Source organism: Carassius gibelio, chromosome B8 (genome assembly GCF_023724105.1).
Source record: "Carassius gibelio isolate Cgi1373 ecotype wild population from Czech Republic chromosome B8, carGib1.2-hapl.c, whole genome shotgun sequence".
Taxonomy (NCBI): domain Eukaryota; kingdom Metazoa; phylum Chordata; class Actinopteri; order Cypriniformes; family Cyprinidae; genus Carassius; species Carassius gibelio.
In genome coordinates, this window is record NC_068403.1 from 12,478,959 (window position 1) to 12,497,912 (window position 18,954).

The 18,954-nt window shown below is 36.4% G+C and overlaps 1 protein-coding gene across 1 annotated transcript in view; it reads left to right on the top strand.

Annotated features, from left to right (window-relative positions):
* cacna1fb (calcium channel, voltage-dependent, L type, alpha 1F subunit) overlaps positions 1–18,954 on the top strand; it is a 38,866-nt gene that overhangs the window by 3,356 nt on the left and 16,556 nt on the right. The window contains exons 2-19 of the mRNA XM_052564322.1: positions 29–347; positions 510–615; positions 6,197–6,336; positions 8,929–9,074; positions 10,697–10,849; positions 10,938–11,134; positions 11,251–11,354; positions 12,430–12,581; positions 13,957–14,031; positions 14,316–14,397; positions 14,756–14,782; positions 15,437–15,597; positions 15,864–16,089; positions 16,361–16,568; positions 16,820–16,940; positions 17,145–17,220; positions 17,591–17,642; positions 17,723–17,780. Of these exons, the coding sequence (XP_052420282.1) occupies positions 29–347; positions 510–615; positions 6,197–6,336; positions 8,929–9,074; positions 10,697–10,849; positions 10,938–11,134; positions 11,251–11,354; positions 12,430–12,581; positions 13,957–14,031; positions 14,316–14,397; positions 14,756–14,782; positions 15,437–15,597; positions 15,864–16,089; positions 16,361–16,568; positions 16,820–16,940; positions 17,145–17,220; positions 17,591–17,642; positions 17,723–17,780 (2,403 nt within the window). The remainder of the gene's footprint in view (positions 1–28; positions 348–509; positions 616–6,196; positions 6,337–8,928; positions 9,075–10,696; positions 10,850–10,937; positions 11,135–11,250; positions 11,355–12,429; positions 12,582–13,956; positions 14,032–14,315; positions 14,398–14,755; positions 14,783–15,436; positions 15,598–15,863; positions 16,090–16,360; positions 16,569–16,819; positions 16,941–17,144; positions 17,221–17,590; positions 17,643–17,722; positions 17,781–18,954) is intronic.

The following is an 18,954-nucleotide window of genomic DNA, read 5'->3' on the forward strand; positions in this document are numbered from 1 at the left end:
CATTAAGTGACTAAACCTCTGTCTTTAGGGAATGGGTACTCCAAAGAGGAAGAGGAGGGTGGTGGCGAAGCAGAAGAGGAGGAGGAGGAGGAGAAGGGAGGTGGAGAGGGCAATGAAGGCAACGAGGATGAAAAAGACGAGTGGGAGGAAAATGAACAGCCGAAGATGAACCGTACGGAAACGCTCAACTCCACCACCAGCTCCAATGGAACGCAGAAGAAGAAGAGTCAGCATGTGAAGAAGCAGGTCCAGGGCTCCAACCAAGTCCAACGCGCGCCCAGAGCTCTTTTCTGCCTTAAATTAAACAACCCTATCCGCAGGGCCGCTCTTCACCTTGTAGAGTGGAAGTATCCATTACAACTTAGTCAATGACAGAAAACATAGCTTAAACTACTACTTCCACGCTTTCAAATGGTTTACGTCTATCTGTTGTAGAACTTGCTAAATAATGCCTGTAGAATGTAATGGCACTGTAATAAGATCACATTTACCTTAACATATGACTCCAGACCATTTGACATCTTTATTCTTCTGGCCATCTTTGCTAACTGTGTTGCTCTGGGGGTCTCCAAGCCTTTTCCCGAAGACGACTCGAATGCCACCAACCATGACCTAGTAAGTATTGCTTTCTCTGAGACTGTGAAATTGGTGTGTTGTGAATTTCAGATCAGCTTAGGTTTTTTTGCAAACATTAGTGGTACGTTCCTTCAGTATTGCTCCTTCAGTAGTAAAGCTCCTTTAGTGTATTTTATTGAACCTTATGGAAAAGCTCAGTTTCACCCCCAACTTCACCATGAGATATGGTTTGTAAAATTGTATACTGTAAGGTAAAAGTTGTAATAACCACCAGAGAGATCGAAAAGGTGTTTCCCTTCCCAGGTGTTGTTTCATAATCAGATATATTGGGATGGTGCCCGGGAACGGAGCGCTGACCAAATTCCTGCTGACCCATTTGGGAGGTGTGTTATGGATCTCAGGTGCAGTCAGAAGCGTGTGTGTTTATGTATTACGTAATATCCATTTCTTTTCTAGTGGTTTGTCCTAGCTGGTCTTTTCTGGTCTCATTCTGCTGTTTCTTTTGGTAGCTCTCTGGGTGGTTGTTTCCTGTTTCAGACGTGTTGGATTTGTGCTCTGCTCTTTTTCTCAAAAAACTTTGAAGAGGTTTTTGTTAAATTCTTAGCAAGGTCTATTCTGACTGTAGTTTTACAGTGTGTCTAAACAGAAAAAACAGTGGCTTTATTTTTTTATAATATTTCAACAACATGTTCAGAATGGACATCTTAATCTGCTATCAGAATGCTGGTGTTATTTGAAAAGTATTATAACAGAAAAGATAACAGTGGAGTCATTTCAAAGAGAGACATGTGTTGGGTGCTTAGACAAAAAGACATGAGAACTCAAATGAAAAAAGAATGTATGGAACTTTTTCACGAAACTATTGTATACTATTAGTGATTATGCATACTTTTTGGGGGGTCAGTAGTTTTTTAAAATTGGTAGGTTTGTTTTAGTTTTTTTACTCCCCAATGCATGTGTTTAATCTAAATGTGATAAAGATATAATAAAACAGCAATATTGTGACAGATAAGTAATACGTACTACAGTTGATAAGGTTTAGTGTGCATTTTGTTATCCCTCTGAAAATGCAAACAAATGAACAGAGAAACACACACACACACACACACATATAGGGGAATCGTCCTCAAGCAAGAGCGTTTTGTCATGTGACTCACTTTAGCCACACTATTTGGAGTCCTACTGCTGTCCCAGTGTCAGAAATGAAAACCTTTGTACTTTGAATATAACAATTTGTAAATCAGGTGTCATTTTGAGATAAAATCCTTATTTTTTGCTGTTTGATGATGTGGTATTACTCTGTAATCACCTTCATCTCACAACCTCTCATTGTATCCCATCAGACAGCATCACATTTGATCCACTCAGCAGCCATTCTTAAAGACACAGTTCCCCAAAAAATCAAGAATTCTGTCATTGTTCACTCACACATGTACTACTCATGTTCTTCCAAACCTGCATGACTTTATATCTTCTGTAAAACACAAAAGAAAACATTTGAACATTTGTCTCCATCGACTTTCATTTATGGGCAAAACAGAGATATTTTTGACATGAGTAAAAGGTGACATAATTTTCACTTTTTGTTTAACTTTCCCTTCAAATTGTAATTTTTGGTTTAAATCTCGCTGTGTTCCTGTGATGTTGGCACCTGAATCTGAGACTGCAAGGCTTTAATTTGCTTGCACGTTAGTGGCATCGAGGAAACAAAGTGCCTTTTTTCTCCACGGATGCAGTGAGGCATGCAACAATGCGAGGCTGCATGAGCTTGTGCGCACTATAGCTTCACTTCGGCATGCAAAGGTCACTGAGATGAGAGAGAAATCGTAAACGAAAGAGAAGCGCCCCTAGCTATTGTTTCACAGCAAGGGTCGGACCAAATGAAACACCTTTCGTTTAAGTCCAGTAATCCTTTCTTCACATCTCAGCACATTAGCACTTTCACTGGACTTTGTCAAATCAGCGATGTGAGACTCAGAGTTTGTCCCGCTGTCATCTCGAGTTTACAGGCGCGTATGACTGCGCCCCATTTGTACTGAAATGCGCGACGTGTTGTGAAGTTCTGTAGTGGAGGGGATCTTCCCTAAGGCTTGTGTGAGAGAAACAGGAAGAGAAAGAGAGGAAATAAGAGAGAGGAGACCAATGGAGTTGCATGTGATCAGGACCCTGAACACGACCCCCCTCGGGCATTGCCTCATGCCTGTCCCATCAGAGCACAACTTTCTTTTTATAGATGATGAATTTGCATTCAAATGTAAGAAAAGTGACACTGCAGTGACAAAAGAGCCACAACAGGACATAATGTGCAACCCAAATGAAAGATCAGAGTGTGAACGAATGACAGTGTTTTCTTCCAGAGTCAGCTTTTTTTGTGGGGTTGTAATATTCACTCAGACTAGATTTACATATCAAGTGAAAAACTCCAAGGTTTCAAGGAAGCAAAATAATAGATTTGATATATAAAGTAAGCATATAGGCTTTAGTTTTAAGTAAATGCAGTTAGCCTTTGTGTCAACCACTTTGAAAGCATTTTGTTTGAAAAAAAAAAAAAACTTAAATATTAGCAAAAGGGAACCTAATGATGACTATACATTTTTATAATAAACATAGATAAAGAAAAAGAGCTAAAATATATTTCAATTATATATAAAAAAGGTATTAGTCCCTCTGCTAACAACAATAATGACAAATTTATTCAAGTACAAGGGCTTATGGGTATTCCTGCAGTCACAGTGCTTTTCAGTAACACTGAGACTAATGCTAATGCTCAGCAGCATATGCTGTGATATGAAGTTCATAGTATTTAGCCTTTCTTTTCATTGCAGTTGTTACATTTCATGTTTTTATTTTGTTTCATTGTTACATTTCAATACACAAAGCTCAAAGTTAGGTTTAATTTAAAAAAATTATGTTCTCTTATGCTTATATGCAATATTGTGAGAAATTATCAAAATTGAAAATAACAATTTATTCCTATTGAATTAAACTTATTAAAATAACTCATTTAGTCCTGTGATAGCAAAGCTACATTTTTAGGATCCATTTCTAAGTAATCTTAGTGACAATCCTTCAAAAATCACAAATTACAAAAAAAAATTGTACTGTTATACAAGTATGTTCACTGTTGGAAATTGTTAGTGGACGACATAAATTAATGAGTTTAAAGGGGGAAAGTGTGTTCAAAGATAATTTAAAGGGATAGGTCACCCAAAAAATGAAAATTCTGTCTTCTTTACTCATCTTCATTTTATACCAAACCTGTTTGACCTTCTGTGGAACATGAAAGAAAATACATTTTTTTTTTAAAATGACATTGAGGCGCTCTGATTTTATGTTCCATAGTAGAAAGAAAGTCATCTAATTTTTAAATGACTCATTAGGGTGAGTAAATGATGACATCATTTTCATATTTAGGTTAACTGTCTCTTCAGTTAAAGTCCACTGGGCCAATAACACCCACAGCTGAAACAAGTTTGCATTGAAATCGGAAAACAGAATAATGCTTGATGTGAGTTAAGTATTTAAAGATGTGCTCACAGTGCAAGCTCAGTCACATTCACCTGCACTGCCTTCCTCTTTGTATATTTGTAGGATAACATGACACCCAAATGATGTAAAAGAGAAAGAGAGAGGGAGGGTTTTAAAGACAGAGCAGAGAGAGTGGTGGTCAGGGGAGATTGTACAAACTGCCTGTTCGTTTGGCTGCTCTAAATGCTCTTGGTCCTGATAAGCAGCTTACTCTTCCTCCCCTGTCTCTCATCACCCTTCCCCCATCACCCCATCCCACTCTCTCTCTCTCTGTTTCTCTTTCTCTGTTCCTTCTCTTTCTCTGTTCTCTTTGTTCTGGTGCTTAAAGCCACATCCTGGATTCCAGGTGCAAAGGAGGGGGCATGTATTTAATGAGTGTGTGTTTGCTGTCAGTCTCTTCTCTCACAGAGCCGGTTGGTCTTTCCCTCTGCCATATTGTTTGTTATATTTTACTGTCCATCATCTTGTTGTCTTCGGTTCATTACTCAAAGGCATTCAGCACTCTAAGCTTGTATGTCTAATTACTAGGGCTGTTAATCCACTGCAAGTTTTAATTGAAATAATTACATGATTTGCAGACTAATTAATTGCGATTAATTGCACATATCAATATGTGCTGAAAAAAGTCCCCAAGATAAAATAAGATAATTTAAAGACATTTCATTGTTGTGGCAAGCAAAAAAAAAATGAATAATGACTTTTTACTTTTTAATTTACCTAGCCTGCAGAGATATATATATATAATTTAAACATATATTATTTATTATTATTATTTATGCAAATTAATTGCATTTATTTGTCTGCCAAAGAAAGGTTTTGAATCCTGTCATGCTCATCTAAGAAAGGGAATATGCAGTTGAGAGTCTCAGAAGTAGTTATTGGACGTTCTGTTCCTGTCGGTTTGCTTGAAGCTTCTGCATACTTTAGACAGAGACATACGGTCCAGCAAATGCAAGTTTATGCTGTATGCCACTTTACATTAAATCAAGGAGAGCAGTGTGTGGTTATTATTGTCCATATGGTATTGTGCTCTCTCTTGTACAGATGGTGTGGGTTTTTTTGTGGTTAATTTGCTGTTTCTATATGTTTGTTTATTTGGAGGGAGTATGTGTGTGCCTCCACACTGGACAGGCTGCTGTCATACGCCAGCAGTGGCAAATGAAAGGGAGGGAGAGAAAGGAGAGGATGACAGATTAGTAATCTTTTGATTCCCCATTTTGAAGTCCAGCTCAGCTCAGGACTGGCCCTCTTTTGTCTCTCTCACTACCAGTGTTGTAAGCAGGTCATGAGGTCACACCAGTGCACACGCTTGCCTAAATATAAAGCATCATTTTTTACTGTTAACAATTAATATGATGAATATTTTTATTGCATCTGCTTTTGAATATTGATTTGATGGTATGATTTGTGTGCCTCAAGCTTTCTTGTCAGATTTGTGACCACATTAATTGAGCCACTACATGGAATATTTTAGTTTTAAAACTTTATTTGTCATTTAATTCATTTCAAATAAACAAATGAGGACAAAAATGATTAAAACCTTTTATATAATTGGATATAAGATTGTATAATTATTAAGTTTATATAAATATATATATATATATGTGTGTGTGTCTAAAAAATGGTTGTAAAGGCTGTATGTGTGTCAGTAGGAAATATAAGTTTACATTACCAAACATTCATTTTACCATTAATTGTAATAATTCAGTGAGATTTTGTTTGCACACGAAGTCTGACAAAAACCAGTGCTCCACACAGAGATCTTATCATCATCCAGTCTGTCTGGAAAAACAAGAAGAAACAGAACAAACTGAGACAGACTAAACAGAACTCTGTGTGGAGCACTGGTTGTTGTCTGAATCTCACTGGATTATTACAATTAATGGCAAAATGAATGTTTGGACATGTAAACGGATATCTCCTACTGACACAATACAGCAAAAGATAGCAATAACTAACGTAAAACCATTTTTTCAGATGGTGCAAACACTAGTGTTCTAATAATTTTGGCCACCACTTAAAATTTCCGTCTGATGTGTGCATGTGTGTGTTTGACCTTTTCATTTTTCTTTTTCTTTTTTTGTCACTCCAGGAACAAGTTGAATATGTGTTTTTGATCATCTTCACTGTCGAGACGTTTCTGAAGATCCTTGCGTACGGCCTCGTCATGCACCCGAGCTCCTACATCCGCAACGGCTGGAATTTACTGGACTTTGTCATCGTCATTGTAGGGTATGGCACAATCTTCACTGCTCTGTCCATCACCACTTGTTTATTTACTGTCTTTGTAATTTAAGACTGAGTCATAATAACTGGAGTGACATCACAGCCTTTCCTCCCATGATTCACTTGCATATTAATTTTCATAGATGATTTTTATTCAGGTTGTGTAATGGCCAGCAGCAGCTCTCTTATTCACCTCTTATTCACAATTCTCCTCTTGTCCTGCTGTTCTCTTTACCCCCCCCCCCACCCCCCCACCACCACATAATTTCTCCCTTCTTCTAAACCTCTCCCTCTTGGATTATCTGGTCAGATCTGGCTGTCATCCTCACTCTCTCACTGTGTCTTAATCTGACCTACAGAGAATTGACCCTTAATTTCACACACCAGGCTTTACATCCCTTTAGTAAATGTGTATATATGTAAAGTGTGTAAATACATTTTTCATCCACTTAAAAAAGAATAAGTCTTTCATGGTATGCTATTTAAACAAATTTTCTTCCTGCGCACACCACAGAGTGTATTTAAAGAGCGACAATCCCAAGAGCTGTGTCCGTCCTGCTAAAATGGGCCTAAACAGCTGTTCTGAGGTCATTAATGGCCAGTTGGTCAGAGTGATGGTTAATTATCTAACGGAAGATGACTGTGCCAGGCATTTAGTGCCTTTTGAGCATAATTTTGAGAGCTTTTTTTGGGATTGATTAGAGATTTCATTAAGCTCACAGACAGAACCGCTAATGGGCAGGTGGATGTTTTCCAAACACACGGTATTACACATCATATTACTGCTGCTTATAATACTGATGCCTTCCTAAGAGTATTTGTGTGTGCATGTGTATGCATGAAGCACAAAGATAGCTGGGATGGGTGCCACAAATATTGTTGCCCAGCCAGCTTCCACAACACTTCAGTACATTCATTTGGGAATAGAATTTTGGTAGTCAGGCTGTATGTTTTCAAACCACTGAAAAGAACCAGTTCATAGGAGTCATTTATTTTGGAACTGGGGAATGCTGGTCAAGCTGTATGTTTATTTATCTGTGCAATCAAGTCAACGATATCGTGGGAAATGAAGTGTCCCCAACTAAGCAAGTCAGAGGCAAGGAAAGGAACATAGAAGGAAGGAACCAAAACTCCATCGGTGACAGAATAGAGAAATAAAATTGTCCCAATGGCCGTCTAGGGGACAAGTTCTTCACTGGGGTTCTATCTCTGGGGCTCATCTAGTTGTCCTGGTCTCTGCTGAAATTCAGAGCTGTAGAGGTTGTTTCTGAGTATTGATCTTTGTATCTAGTGGCTACGGGGACCTCGGAATAAGAAAGAAACCGACTAATATTAACGTAGATGCCATTCTTCTTACGATGTAACAAGTACATCATACATTATGTTATTCGAAGTGTTTCCAGTTCTGGTTGACCTAATAAATGCAGCCTAGAAATCTTTTACATTTATTTGAGTAATAGAAATGTGTTAGTGTGTTATGTGTAAGCCAGGTTAAAGAGATGGGTCTTTAATCTAGATTTAAATTGACAGAGTGTGTCTACCTCCTGAACAATGTTGGGTAGGTTATTCCAGAGTTTGGACGCTAAATAGGAAAAGGATCTGCTGCCCGCAGTTGGTTTTGAATATAGGTATGATCAAATTGACAGAGTTTTGAGAGCGCAGCGGATGTGAAGGACTATAATGCAATATGAGCTCGGTGTTAAACCATTTAGGGCTTTATAAGTAATTGGGAGGATTTTTTAATCTATAAGATGTTTAATAGGGAGCCAGTGCAGTGTTGACAGAAGCGGGCTAATATGGTCATTCTTCCTGGTTTCTAGTAAGAACTTTAGCTGCTGCATTTTGGACCAATTGGAGTTTGTTTATTTAGCGTGCAGAACAAACACCCAATAAAGCATTACAATAATCCAACCATGAGGTCGTGAATGCATGAATAAGCATTTTGACATTTGACTTTGAGAGCTTAGGTCGCAATTAAGATATATTTTTGAGATGGAGTTTTACAAATGCTAGAAAGGTGGCTTTTGAATGAAAGATCAAATAACACACCTAGGTTCCTAAATGATGACGTAGACAGTGTTCTATGGTTATTACATGCAGGTTTTAGGTCCAATAATTAGTTTAATCGCTGGAGACTACACCAGTCCAGGATTCATTGACAAGGACCTAGCTTGTATAAGAGTCATTCATTTTTTGGAATTGGACTAGACTGTTTTTTTTTTTTGTTTTTTTTTTTACTATTCACCTTTGTCATCTTATATTCATTAGTTTTAGTAAGTTTACAACAATCTGTAACATGACATCTAATTTTGGTCTGTGTTTAGTTTAGGTTTTTTTTATTAAAGAAAGTAAGTGTGAAATTAAACCAATATTCAAACAATAAATATTATTATAAGATTTAACATATGAATTCTGTCTTTGTTGTAAAACCTGGTCTCCTGCATTCAAATGTTTTTCATCTTTCATTTGACGAATATTTGACGTTCAGATTTTAATGTAAGAAGATCATAATTTTACCTTTAACATTACATTATACATTTGATTATTTAATATTTATTGAATTAACCATATTTATGTATATTTGTTTGTATTTTGCAGGTTGTTCAGTGTGGTATTAGAGACTGCTACTCATAAATCCGGTGAAACAACTTCCCACACACCGGGGAAACCGGGAGGTCTGGATGTCAAAGCTCTCCGAGCCTTCAGAGTCTTACGACCCCTCAGACTGGTTTCAGGAGTGCCCAGTGAGTTTGTGTTTGTAATAGAAAGAAAATGAAGCAATTCAGTTTGATGCCTGATTAAATCTGGTTTACATTGCTATGAACTATTCAATGGTATTTTACCCAGACAAGAGTGTCATTGTGCTCTTAAGGATTTATTCCGAGATGTTTTGTATGGAGTGATGTGCTTGTGTGATGCACCAGTGTTTTGAACAGTTACAATATTTATGCAGTGATCAGAAAGGCTGGTGTAGCCTGATTTCTCTATCGTTATACTTGAGCCTATAGATGAATTCAGCATCCTCATGAGTCACCAATGAGCTTGACTTATGGTTGCAACCAGCAGCTGTGCTGTTTTGCAGTCATTTCAAAATCAGGCCCGCTGACACATGCTCATGAATCATTAGCCCATTTCACAAAATTTAAACCAGGATATGACCAGAAAATTACCAAAATGACTTTACCGGTAAATACTTTTTTTTTTTTTTTTTGCAGTACCATTCACACATCGGTTTGAAATTACCAGTAAATTCTGTGAAATCAGACCTTTGAACTGTTACGCTCCCGGTGTTGTATTTGCAGTATACGCAGTCAGTGTTTTATTGATGTTTTAATTTTTGTGTCAAACGTTCACATTCATGCAGCTTCTTTTGGCCCAGAGACATCATTAGATGACTTCAAACTGAACTACACAGTGCGCAGTCAATACGTCATCTGCGTCAGAATGTTATGATTGGCTCAGAGTAGATGTCTTAACGTCAGCACATTCTGAACTTGTACGTGCTCATACTGGTAATCTACATTCTGCATTCAGGCATAGCATCATTCCAGCAATTTACTGGTAATGTTACAACTTCTCATAACCTTAAACTGCCGAAACGAATTTACAGAACCAGTATTTTTAAAAAGGTCCTGTTCACAAATGATTTCTTAACAGTAATTTAAGCCATTCATTGCGTGTGTCTTTACAATACTAAGGTGATGATTTTAAAGAGTGCTGTCCATGGTGCTGAAAACACAATTACATACTGTACTGTACAATCTGGCCAAGATGGCAGAAAACAGGATCATGTAAACCATTGACTTATTCCACCACAGTACATTTAGAAGCTGGAGTGGATCTTTCCAGCCTACCTGCATGTATGATGGTATCTCTCCCTCATGTGCCCACCTGCACATTAATCCCGGCACTTCTCCCAGTAAGGCAAGGTGACATTGCCAGAAAACACACATTAAAAATCCACACTATGTACATATGTAGTACTATTATGTTCTGGCTGCCATTGTTGAAGTCATGTAAACCACTCAGTCATGAGTCTCAGTCATCAGCCACTTGTCATGTTGAACATTATTTTCAAATAAAATGTTTTTTTTGTTTTGTCTTTGACTAAAATTAGACTTGTTTGGAGTCAGTAAGATTTTTTAAATTGAGAAATTAATCCTTTTATTTAGCAATGCTGCATTAAATTTCTCAAAAGGGACAATAGCACATTACATTGTTACAAAACTTTCAATAGTTGCACAAAAAAAAAAAAAAACTACAATTTATTTAATGGACATAAACTGTAAGCATGGGAATGTATCTAATGAAAAAATACAGATTTTGGGTTACAGACTGATGATTTCTTGGCTCTGTGTGTGTGCAGGCCTGCAGATTGTGTTAAACTCCATCATGAAGGCAATGGTTCCCCTGCTGCACATCTCTCTGCTTGTCCTCTTTGTCATCATCATCTATGCCATCATTGGATTGGAGCTCTTCATCGGACGAATGCATCGCACCTGTTATTTTATAGGCACAGGTAACTACACACACTCACATAAAATATTTATGTCCATTTTCTGTCACTCTCTGTCTTACTTCATCTGTCTGTCTCTTCTCTTTCCCAGATAATTATGCAGATGATGATCCAGTCCCGTGTGCGTATGCGGGTCACGGTCGCCAGTGTGCTGCCAATGGCTCTGAGTGCAGGGGAAAGTGGGATGGACCAAACGGTGGCATCACTAACTTTGATAACTTCTTCTTTGCCATGTTAACAGTGTTCCAGTGCATCACAATGGAAGGCTGGACAGATGTCTTGTACTGGGTAACTACGTAAACTGTGTCTTCCGATTGACTGTAATGGTCCATAATCATCTTTCAAGGAAGTGGTTGTGTATGACACTGATACAGTTGCCTTTGCCTGTGTGTTCTTCTCTGTAGATGAATGATGCAATTGGTTTTGAGCTGCCGTGGGTTTACTTTGTAAGCCTGGTCATCTTTGGATCCTTCTTTGTTCTTAACCTTGTGTTGGGTGTTTTGAGCGGGTGAGTTGACAGGATTGATGTATTTATCAAGTGTGTAATTTCTTTTTCTTCTTTTTTTCTATTATATGTCTCATTTTGTTTTCAAAATGATGGTCAGAAATCATAAGATTAATCCCAATTATTTTATTCTATTGACAACCATATTTTCAAACACTAAGTAACACTTCATCTAACATTAATAGTGGTTTATATGGTGTATATATATATATATATATATATATATATATATATATATATATATATATATATATATATATATATATATATATATATATATAATGGTATATATATATATATATATAATGGTATATATATATATATATATATATATTTTTTTTTTGTAAATGGTGATACATTTTTGATGAACAAAAATGAACTAAAGTTTGATGAACAGAAAGTTCAAAAGAACATAATTTATTTGAAATCTTTTTTTAACATAAATATCATTCCTGTCACTTTAGCTTAGTTTAATTAATGAATCCTTTCTGAATAAAAGTATTCATTACTTACTGACTCCAAACTTTTGAATACTGTGTACTTCTTTTTTTAATACCCATTTATGATCCACCTGTTTTTCAACAAAACAGCAAATGTGAAAATATGCAGAAAAATAGCAACTCAATGGTGTACAGTTGATTTTGTTGATTTATAACTGTAATGTTATTGTTTGTTTCAGTTTTGACTCTGAAAACATGAATACCATGATAGATACATCACATGTGACAATTTATGTATTAAGAGAGTTAGTCCATAACCCAATCAATATTTATGAGTTAAGACTTCTGCATTTCATGACATCATAAATTGTGCATTGTAACTTGTTTGCATGTCTGTGATCGTTTAACAGAGGACAGCAGCAGCAGTTATCAGTATCAGTACTAACCTGAATGGAACAATCCCCAGATGCTGAGAGTAGCAGATTTGCAGAGTTTGATTTCCTGCAGACAACAGAATTCCCCAAAGATTCTGCCTTGTGCTGCTTACCTCTCCGTTAAACAGAGTGTGAAAGTCCACAGTGTGTATTGCGCGTGTGTGCGTTTGTTTTGCTTGTTTAACAGGCCATACTTGTGTGTAGAGAATTCTCTAAGGAGAGAGAGAAGGCGAAAGCTCGTGGAGATTTCCAGAAGCTTCGTGAGAAACAGCAGATGGAGGAAGATCTGTGTGGATATATGGACTGGATCACTCAGGCTGAGGACATTGAGGAGTTTGATGAGGACGGGAACAGACGTGAGATCTCTCCCTCTGTTTAACCATCCATAACCCCTTTGTACTCTATCTCTTGTTCATTGTTGATCACCTGTTTCTCCTATACCAGTTTACCATACAGAGACTATTAAATAAGACAGAGTTTTTGATCCCAAGGGCCCCAAATATGTGGATCCCATTCTGAGGGCCTTCTAACAAAAACGGAATAACAACTATATAATTGTTGTTTTTAAATCACTATTAATGTTAGATGAAGTGTTACTTAGTGTTTGAAACTATGGTTTTCAATAGAATAAAATAATTGGGATTAATCTTATGATTTCTGACCATCATTTTGAAAACAAAATGAGATATATATTAGAAAAAATAATTATTATACATATATATATATATATAGTGCACATTAAGTTAAATGTAATGTAAAAAAAAATGCACCCTATAAACAAATTGTTTTTGTTTATAGAAATAAAGCTGAAATAATTTAAAATAAGATGTCAATATTAAATGAAAAACTCAAACTTAAAATATTAGCAACTGAATGAAAATATATAAATAAAAATGACTTAATGACTAAAAATGAAACCTAAAGTAAAATTAAAATGAACATTCAAAATGTCAAATAAAATCTATTTAAAATAATAATAAATGCTATACTATTATATAAATAATAACTAAATTACTATGCCCTGGACCCTAAAAGATGAATCATTATTTTGACATCTCAGTTTGGAGTGATGAGTTACACATTTTACCTTTAACTGCCCTAGTGAAAATAAATATACTAAAATGTCTTTTAAATACATTTTATGCTAAGTTTTCTACAAATACATTTACATATTAAAAGTATATACTTAATAAAAATACCCTTTAATTGTACTTTTAGTAAACTAAACTGATATACTTAAAGTCTGTTAAATTGGAACAACTAATGGTTGCACTTTATTTTACAGTAAGTGTATGTACATGTACTTATAGTGTACTTACTGTGTATTTATCTAAGAAAGTTCTGGTAATACAAGGTAACTACATGGGGTAGAGTTAGGTTTAGGGGTAGGTTTAGGGTTAGTACCTAGTTATTACATAGTTATTGAAATTATTATAATAAGTACATAGTATGTACACGAGGAACAGGACTGTAAAATAAAGTACTACCAACTAATTGTTGTACTTATTGCACTGTAATTGTGTGGAAGTTGTGCTGAGATCCAGTTAGAAATATAGTAAACGGAGTACCCAATATAAGTACATTAATATACATTAAACATCTCACTATTGATGTTTTAGGTAAAGATTTCCCCACTCACCACCTGCTTTTCCATCTGTTCTGTTTCTCATTTTGTTCTATTCCATGTCTCTCACTCTTTTTCTCTCTCTGGATCTTTCAATCTCCCCTCAGGTGTGACCTTGTGTGACCTAGCTGATAAGAAGAGGGGGAAATTCGGCTGGTTCAGCCACTCAAATGAAACCCACGGTACAGCCAATCAGAACGAGACACATGACCCCTTCACTCCCCTGCTGTTCTATATATAGCCCCACTCAACTTTGTTGGGTCTAATTGTGTAATTTACATCTGGGGCCAGAAATCCCATCTCTCAGTTGGACCCATATTAAGTGCTTTGACCCTATTTCAGAGAGATTTCTTATCTCCAAAACTGTGTCAATGTGTTGCCAACATTATCCTTTCTCTTTGTCTCTCATATACCTATCCTTTTCTGTGTATCTTTCACTCTCTTCCTGTTTTATCACATGCTATAGCAAGTCTTCCAGCCAGTGAAACGGCCTCTGAGAACACTGAAAACATAGATGAGGAACACACAGATTGTTGTGCTGCTTGCTGGTAATAATATTCACACACATACATACCCACTATAATTAGAAACAGCATAACACACAACATTTGTCATTGCGTTGTCCTGCCGGCTTACTAATGGAAGTTGTTATCAGCCATAATGGAGTGTCATCCCTTAATTTCTCAGTTGCGGCTCATTATGTTCTCTTTTCTTTGTATTCTTTGTGCTCTTGCAAGTCAGTTCATTACTCTGGGTTTATTTGGCTGTCCTTGTTTCAGTATCTGAACTGGATCTTTGTTAAGCACAATGCATCAAAGTGCACATTTTGCCCATTGCTCTGTGTTTTGCTTGTCTCTGAGCTCATTGTCACTTTGTTTTGTTTTGTTCACTGTCCTTTGACTTCAGCGCTCGCATTATGAAGATCCCTTGCTGGTGAGTCATTGTGAGGACAAACTAGTAGTTCAGGGTCCGTCTAATGGATATATAGACTTTACTTTAAAAAAATGCACTGTATTTTTATTTTTTCTTGTTTAAAGCATAAACCTAGCTAAATTTAATTTATGCTTAGAAGTTCATGTATAAAACAATGCAAACCTATCAAACTTAGAGGATTAGTTTCCCTAAAAATGAAAATTAGCTAAAAAGTTACTCACCCTCATGCCATCCAAGATGGTTCTCTGAGAACTGGTCTTATGTTATGCAGTTTTGTTTTTAAAGTGCATTTCTATTGTTTTAAAGATATTAGATATTTTATTCTGGCAGAGAGGACAAAAATATGGAATATGTAAATTATTTTTTGCAATAAATTTTTCTCTTAAACTCTTAAATTGCTTTGATGACATGTTTCATGACTTTTATATTATTATATTATATATTAAATTACATTATATATATATATATATATATATATATATATATATATATATATATATATATATATATATATATATATATATATATATATATATATATATATATATATATGTATATATATATATATATATATATATATATATATATATAGTAATTTTTCCGTATGAATGTAAAAATATATATATTTTTTTGTTTGTGTGTGTGTTTGCTTAGTCGTGCCCTGCGCCGCTGGAACCGTTGCATTCGTAGAAACTGTCGTACAGCAGTGAAATCTGTGACGTTCTATTGGTTAGTGCTGATCCTAGTCTTCCTCAACACTGCCCTCAGTGCCTCTGAACATTATAACCAACCAGACTGGCTCACCGACGTTCAGGGTATGTGGGTGTTTCCGAACATCACCTTACTGACATGACATGTGCACTGTCCCGCAGCATTGGCCACACGTTTATAATTATATTTATAGAACGCTATTAGCTTTTGTTTTCTTACTAATGTGTCTTTCATAAGAGTCCATCATGGTGTTACCAATAACTTTCAGTACATGTTGACAAAAAATTGAAACTGGACTGTTCGGTTGTACTGGAATTGAATCTGTTTATCTGCTTCTCTTTCTTTTTGTCTCTCTCTCTCTCTCTCGTAGACATTGCCAATAAGGTTCTCCTCTCACTGTTCACAGTGGAGATGTTGTTGAAAATGTACAGTCTGGGGTTGCAGGCATATTTTGTGGCATTTTTCAACCGTTTTGACTGTTTTGTGGTGTGCGGCGGGATTCTGGAGACAGTTCTTGTGGAGATGGAGATCATGCCACCTCTCGGCATCTCAGTGTTGCGCTGCGTCCGCCTGCTTCGGATCTTCAAAGTCACGCGGTACTCAGGCCTCTTAAACAAATTTTAAACTCTTTAAACATCTTTTTTAATTTAAGAAACTGAGTAGGTTTTAGGTTTCTAATGTTTGCAGCCCTTTCTAATTTAGAGCATGTCTAAAAACATGTGATTTTCTTATATTCTGCAAAAAAAAAAAAAAAAAAAAAACATGAATTCCCTCTTTGCTCTGGTGCATTTGTTTTGTTCCTGTTGTTTCTCTTATTACTCATCACTTTTCCGCCCTGCTAATTCTTGCCCCACTTGTCCTCCTCAGCCATTGGACGGCTTTGTCCAATCTGGTGGCCTCTCTACTGAATTCAATGAAGTCCATTGCCTCCCTGCTGCTGTTGCTCTTCCTCTTCCTCATCATCTTCGCTCTGCTTGGCATGCAGTTATTTGGAGGGAAGTTCAACTTTGACGAGACGCAGACCAAGAGAAGCACCTTTGATTCCTTCCCTCAGGCCCTGCTAACCTGCTTTCAGGTCAACTCTGCTACAACAGTCAAAACATTATATTCTGTTGTTAAATAAGCATAGATGTTTTTATACATATTATTCATGTATAAAGAAAAAATATAATAAATTAAAAATCAAAGAAAAGTGATGATTTTAAAGTATAAAGTTCTGCTCAAAGGTTAAGAAAGTTAAGGATCCTAAGAAAGTCAGTGTTTTACATTTTTTGTTTAGCTGAGCTATTAAGTTTTCTTGCTAAATGTAGGTCATTTTTTCTACAGATCTTAACAGGTGAAGACTGGAATGTAGTCATGTATGATGGTATTATGGCATATGGAGGCCCAGTTTTCCCTGGAATGATCGTCTGTCTTTACTTTGTGATTTTGTTCATTTGTGGTAACTGTATCCTTTCTGTCTGAAACCTATTATTATTTGCTTATTATGCTTCCATTTTGTTTATCTGATATCATTAACAAAACACCAACACAATTTTTATTCATTTGTATTTATTACATTTATTAACAAAGCAACACTGTGTAGTATTTTTGTGTCGTTTGTCATGTTTCTGTTTGTGTTTTTGTTGGGTCTTAACTGCTGCTCTCTAAGATATCCTACTGAATGTCTTCTTGGCCATCGCTGTTGACAACTTAGCAGGAGGGGATGGAGACAATAAGAAGAATGAGTGTGTTTTTAGATTTTTCCAGATCATATTACCAAATCTTAACTCAAGTGTTTTTCTTAATATGACAGCACACACATTTACTATTCTTAAACATACACAGTGCGGTCCTGAGATTCAAAACCCTGCTTAAACCTAGAAGAAGAAAAAAAGTATAACAGCCACCTTATGAAGTGAAAATAATTATGATTCTTTCATTAAAGCAAAAGGGAGATAAAATACTAAATGTTTATTTTCCATTTTAACAATTTACTGAAATTACGCTGACAATGTTTTATTTTAGTAAAATGCAAAATAGAAGCATTTTCACCCACTGTTCTGTATATTCAAAACAAATGTAAATTCTGACATGCAATTCTGTTGATCCTGACAGAGGAAAAAAAGAGGGAGAAGGTGAAGGTGAAGGAGAGAATGGAGAGGTGAAGGTATGGAAATCAAACTCCTCTGTCTTTCTTGTTGTTGATATTATCACACTGAGGTCTTTCTTTCATTCTGTTTTCCACAGGTGGACATTGATGATGAGTACGAGGAAGAGGAGGAGCCCGAAGAGGGAGATGATGAAGGTAAAGTGCACAAACGTTAAAGAGGTCATATGATGGGATTTAAATTTTTCCTTTCTCTTTGAAATGTGGTACAACTTCTTGGTTCAGGAAGAAGATCTCAAAACCTAAGATATATTGTTTATCAAAGTTAAGACTCTGCCACGCCCTCCTAAAACAGCTCATTCTAACACGCCCCCACATGTCTACATCACTATGTGGAAATATTTGCATAATGCTGCCCAAATGTTTGCGCACAGAAAGAAGGTTTCAGTAACCACAGTTAGTGTTGAAGCAGCCATGTCAGGGAGATGCTGTGTTTCTAAGCGAAAGCAAAAGCACTTTATTTGGACTTCTGAAAGTAGATGCATTTAGGAATCTTTAAGATTACTCACAACAGAACAGCAACGCATTTTATGGACGACCGTTTCGTAAACCTAGGAGAGGAGGCAATTCTGACTTTGCTACGACAATCTGGTGCTTCTGAATCAGATACTGTAAGTATGTTTTGTTATTAGTTTAAGTATTTGCTATTGACTGTTCAAATCCAGAGTTTTGCGCATGGTGTGTATGTGTGTGTGGTGTGTGCGTGTGTGAGAGAGAGAAAGAGAGAGAGACGGTCACACAGTGGAGTCAGCTGTCTAAACCGTCCGTGGCTTGTGTACTGCAAACACATACAAGCTTCATCACTGTGTCTGTACATTTCCGACGAGTGCTTGCGGTGATCTACCAATCACAATGCACTGAGTCAGACTGCGCTTCTCAAAAGGAGGGACTTTGTAGAAAATGACGCATTTGAGAGAGGCGGAGCATAGAGGACCTAAAATAATGTGCAGTATTTGAAAAACACTAAAGACTAAACACAGTATTTTTTTAACACTGAAGCATGTCATCATATTCGTTTACACCATATACACAAAATAATGATCTTTAAAAAAGCATCATATGACCCCTTTAAGACAGCATATTGCTTTGGAACAGTTATTTTATTCTGACAAGTTTTGTAGTTATTTAGGAGACATTAGCGACCATAATTCCTCATCTTACAGCAAACACCCATTGCACTAAAAGTCCCTCTTCCTTAGTGTCCTGAGGTTAAGTGGTGGCTTCTCAAAGACACAGTGGTGATAGATCTAGATTGTGATCTCATTAACTCAGTTTCTCTCTCTCTATCTCTCCCTCTCTCTTTCTTTCTGTT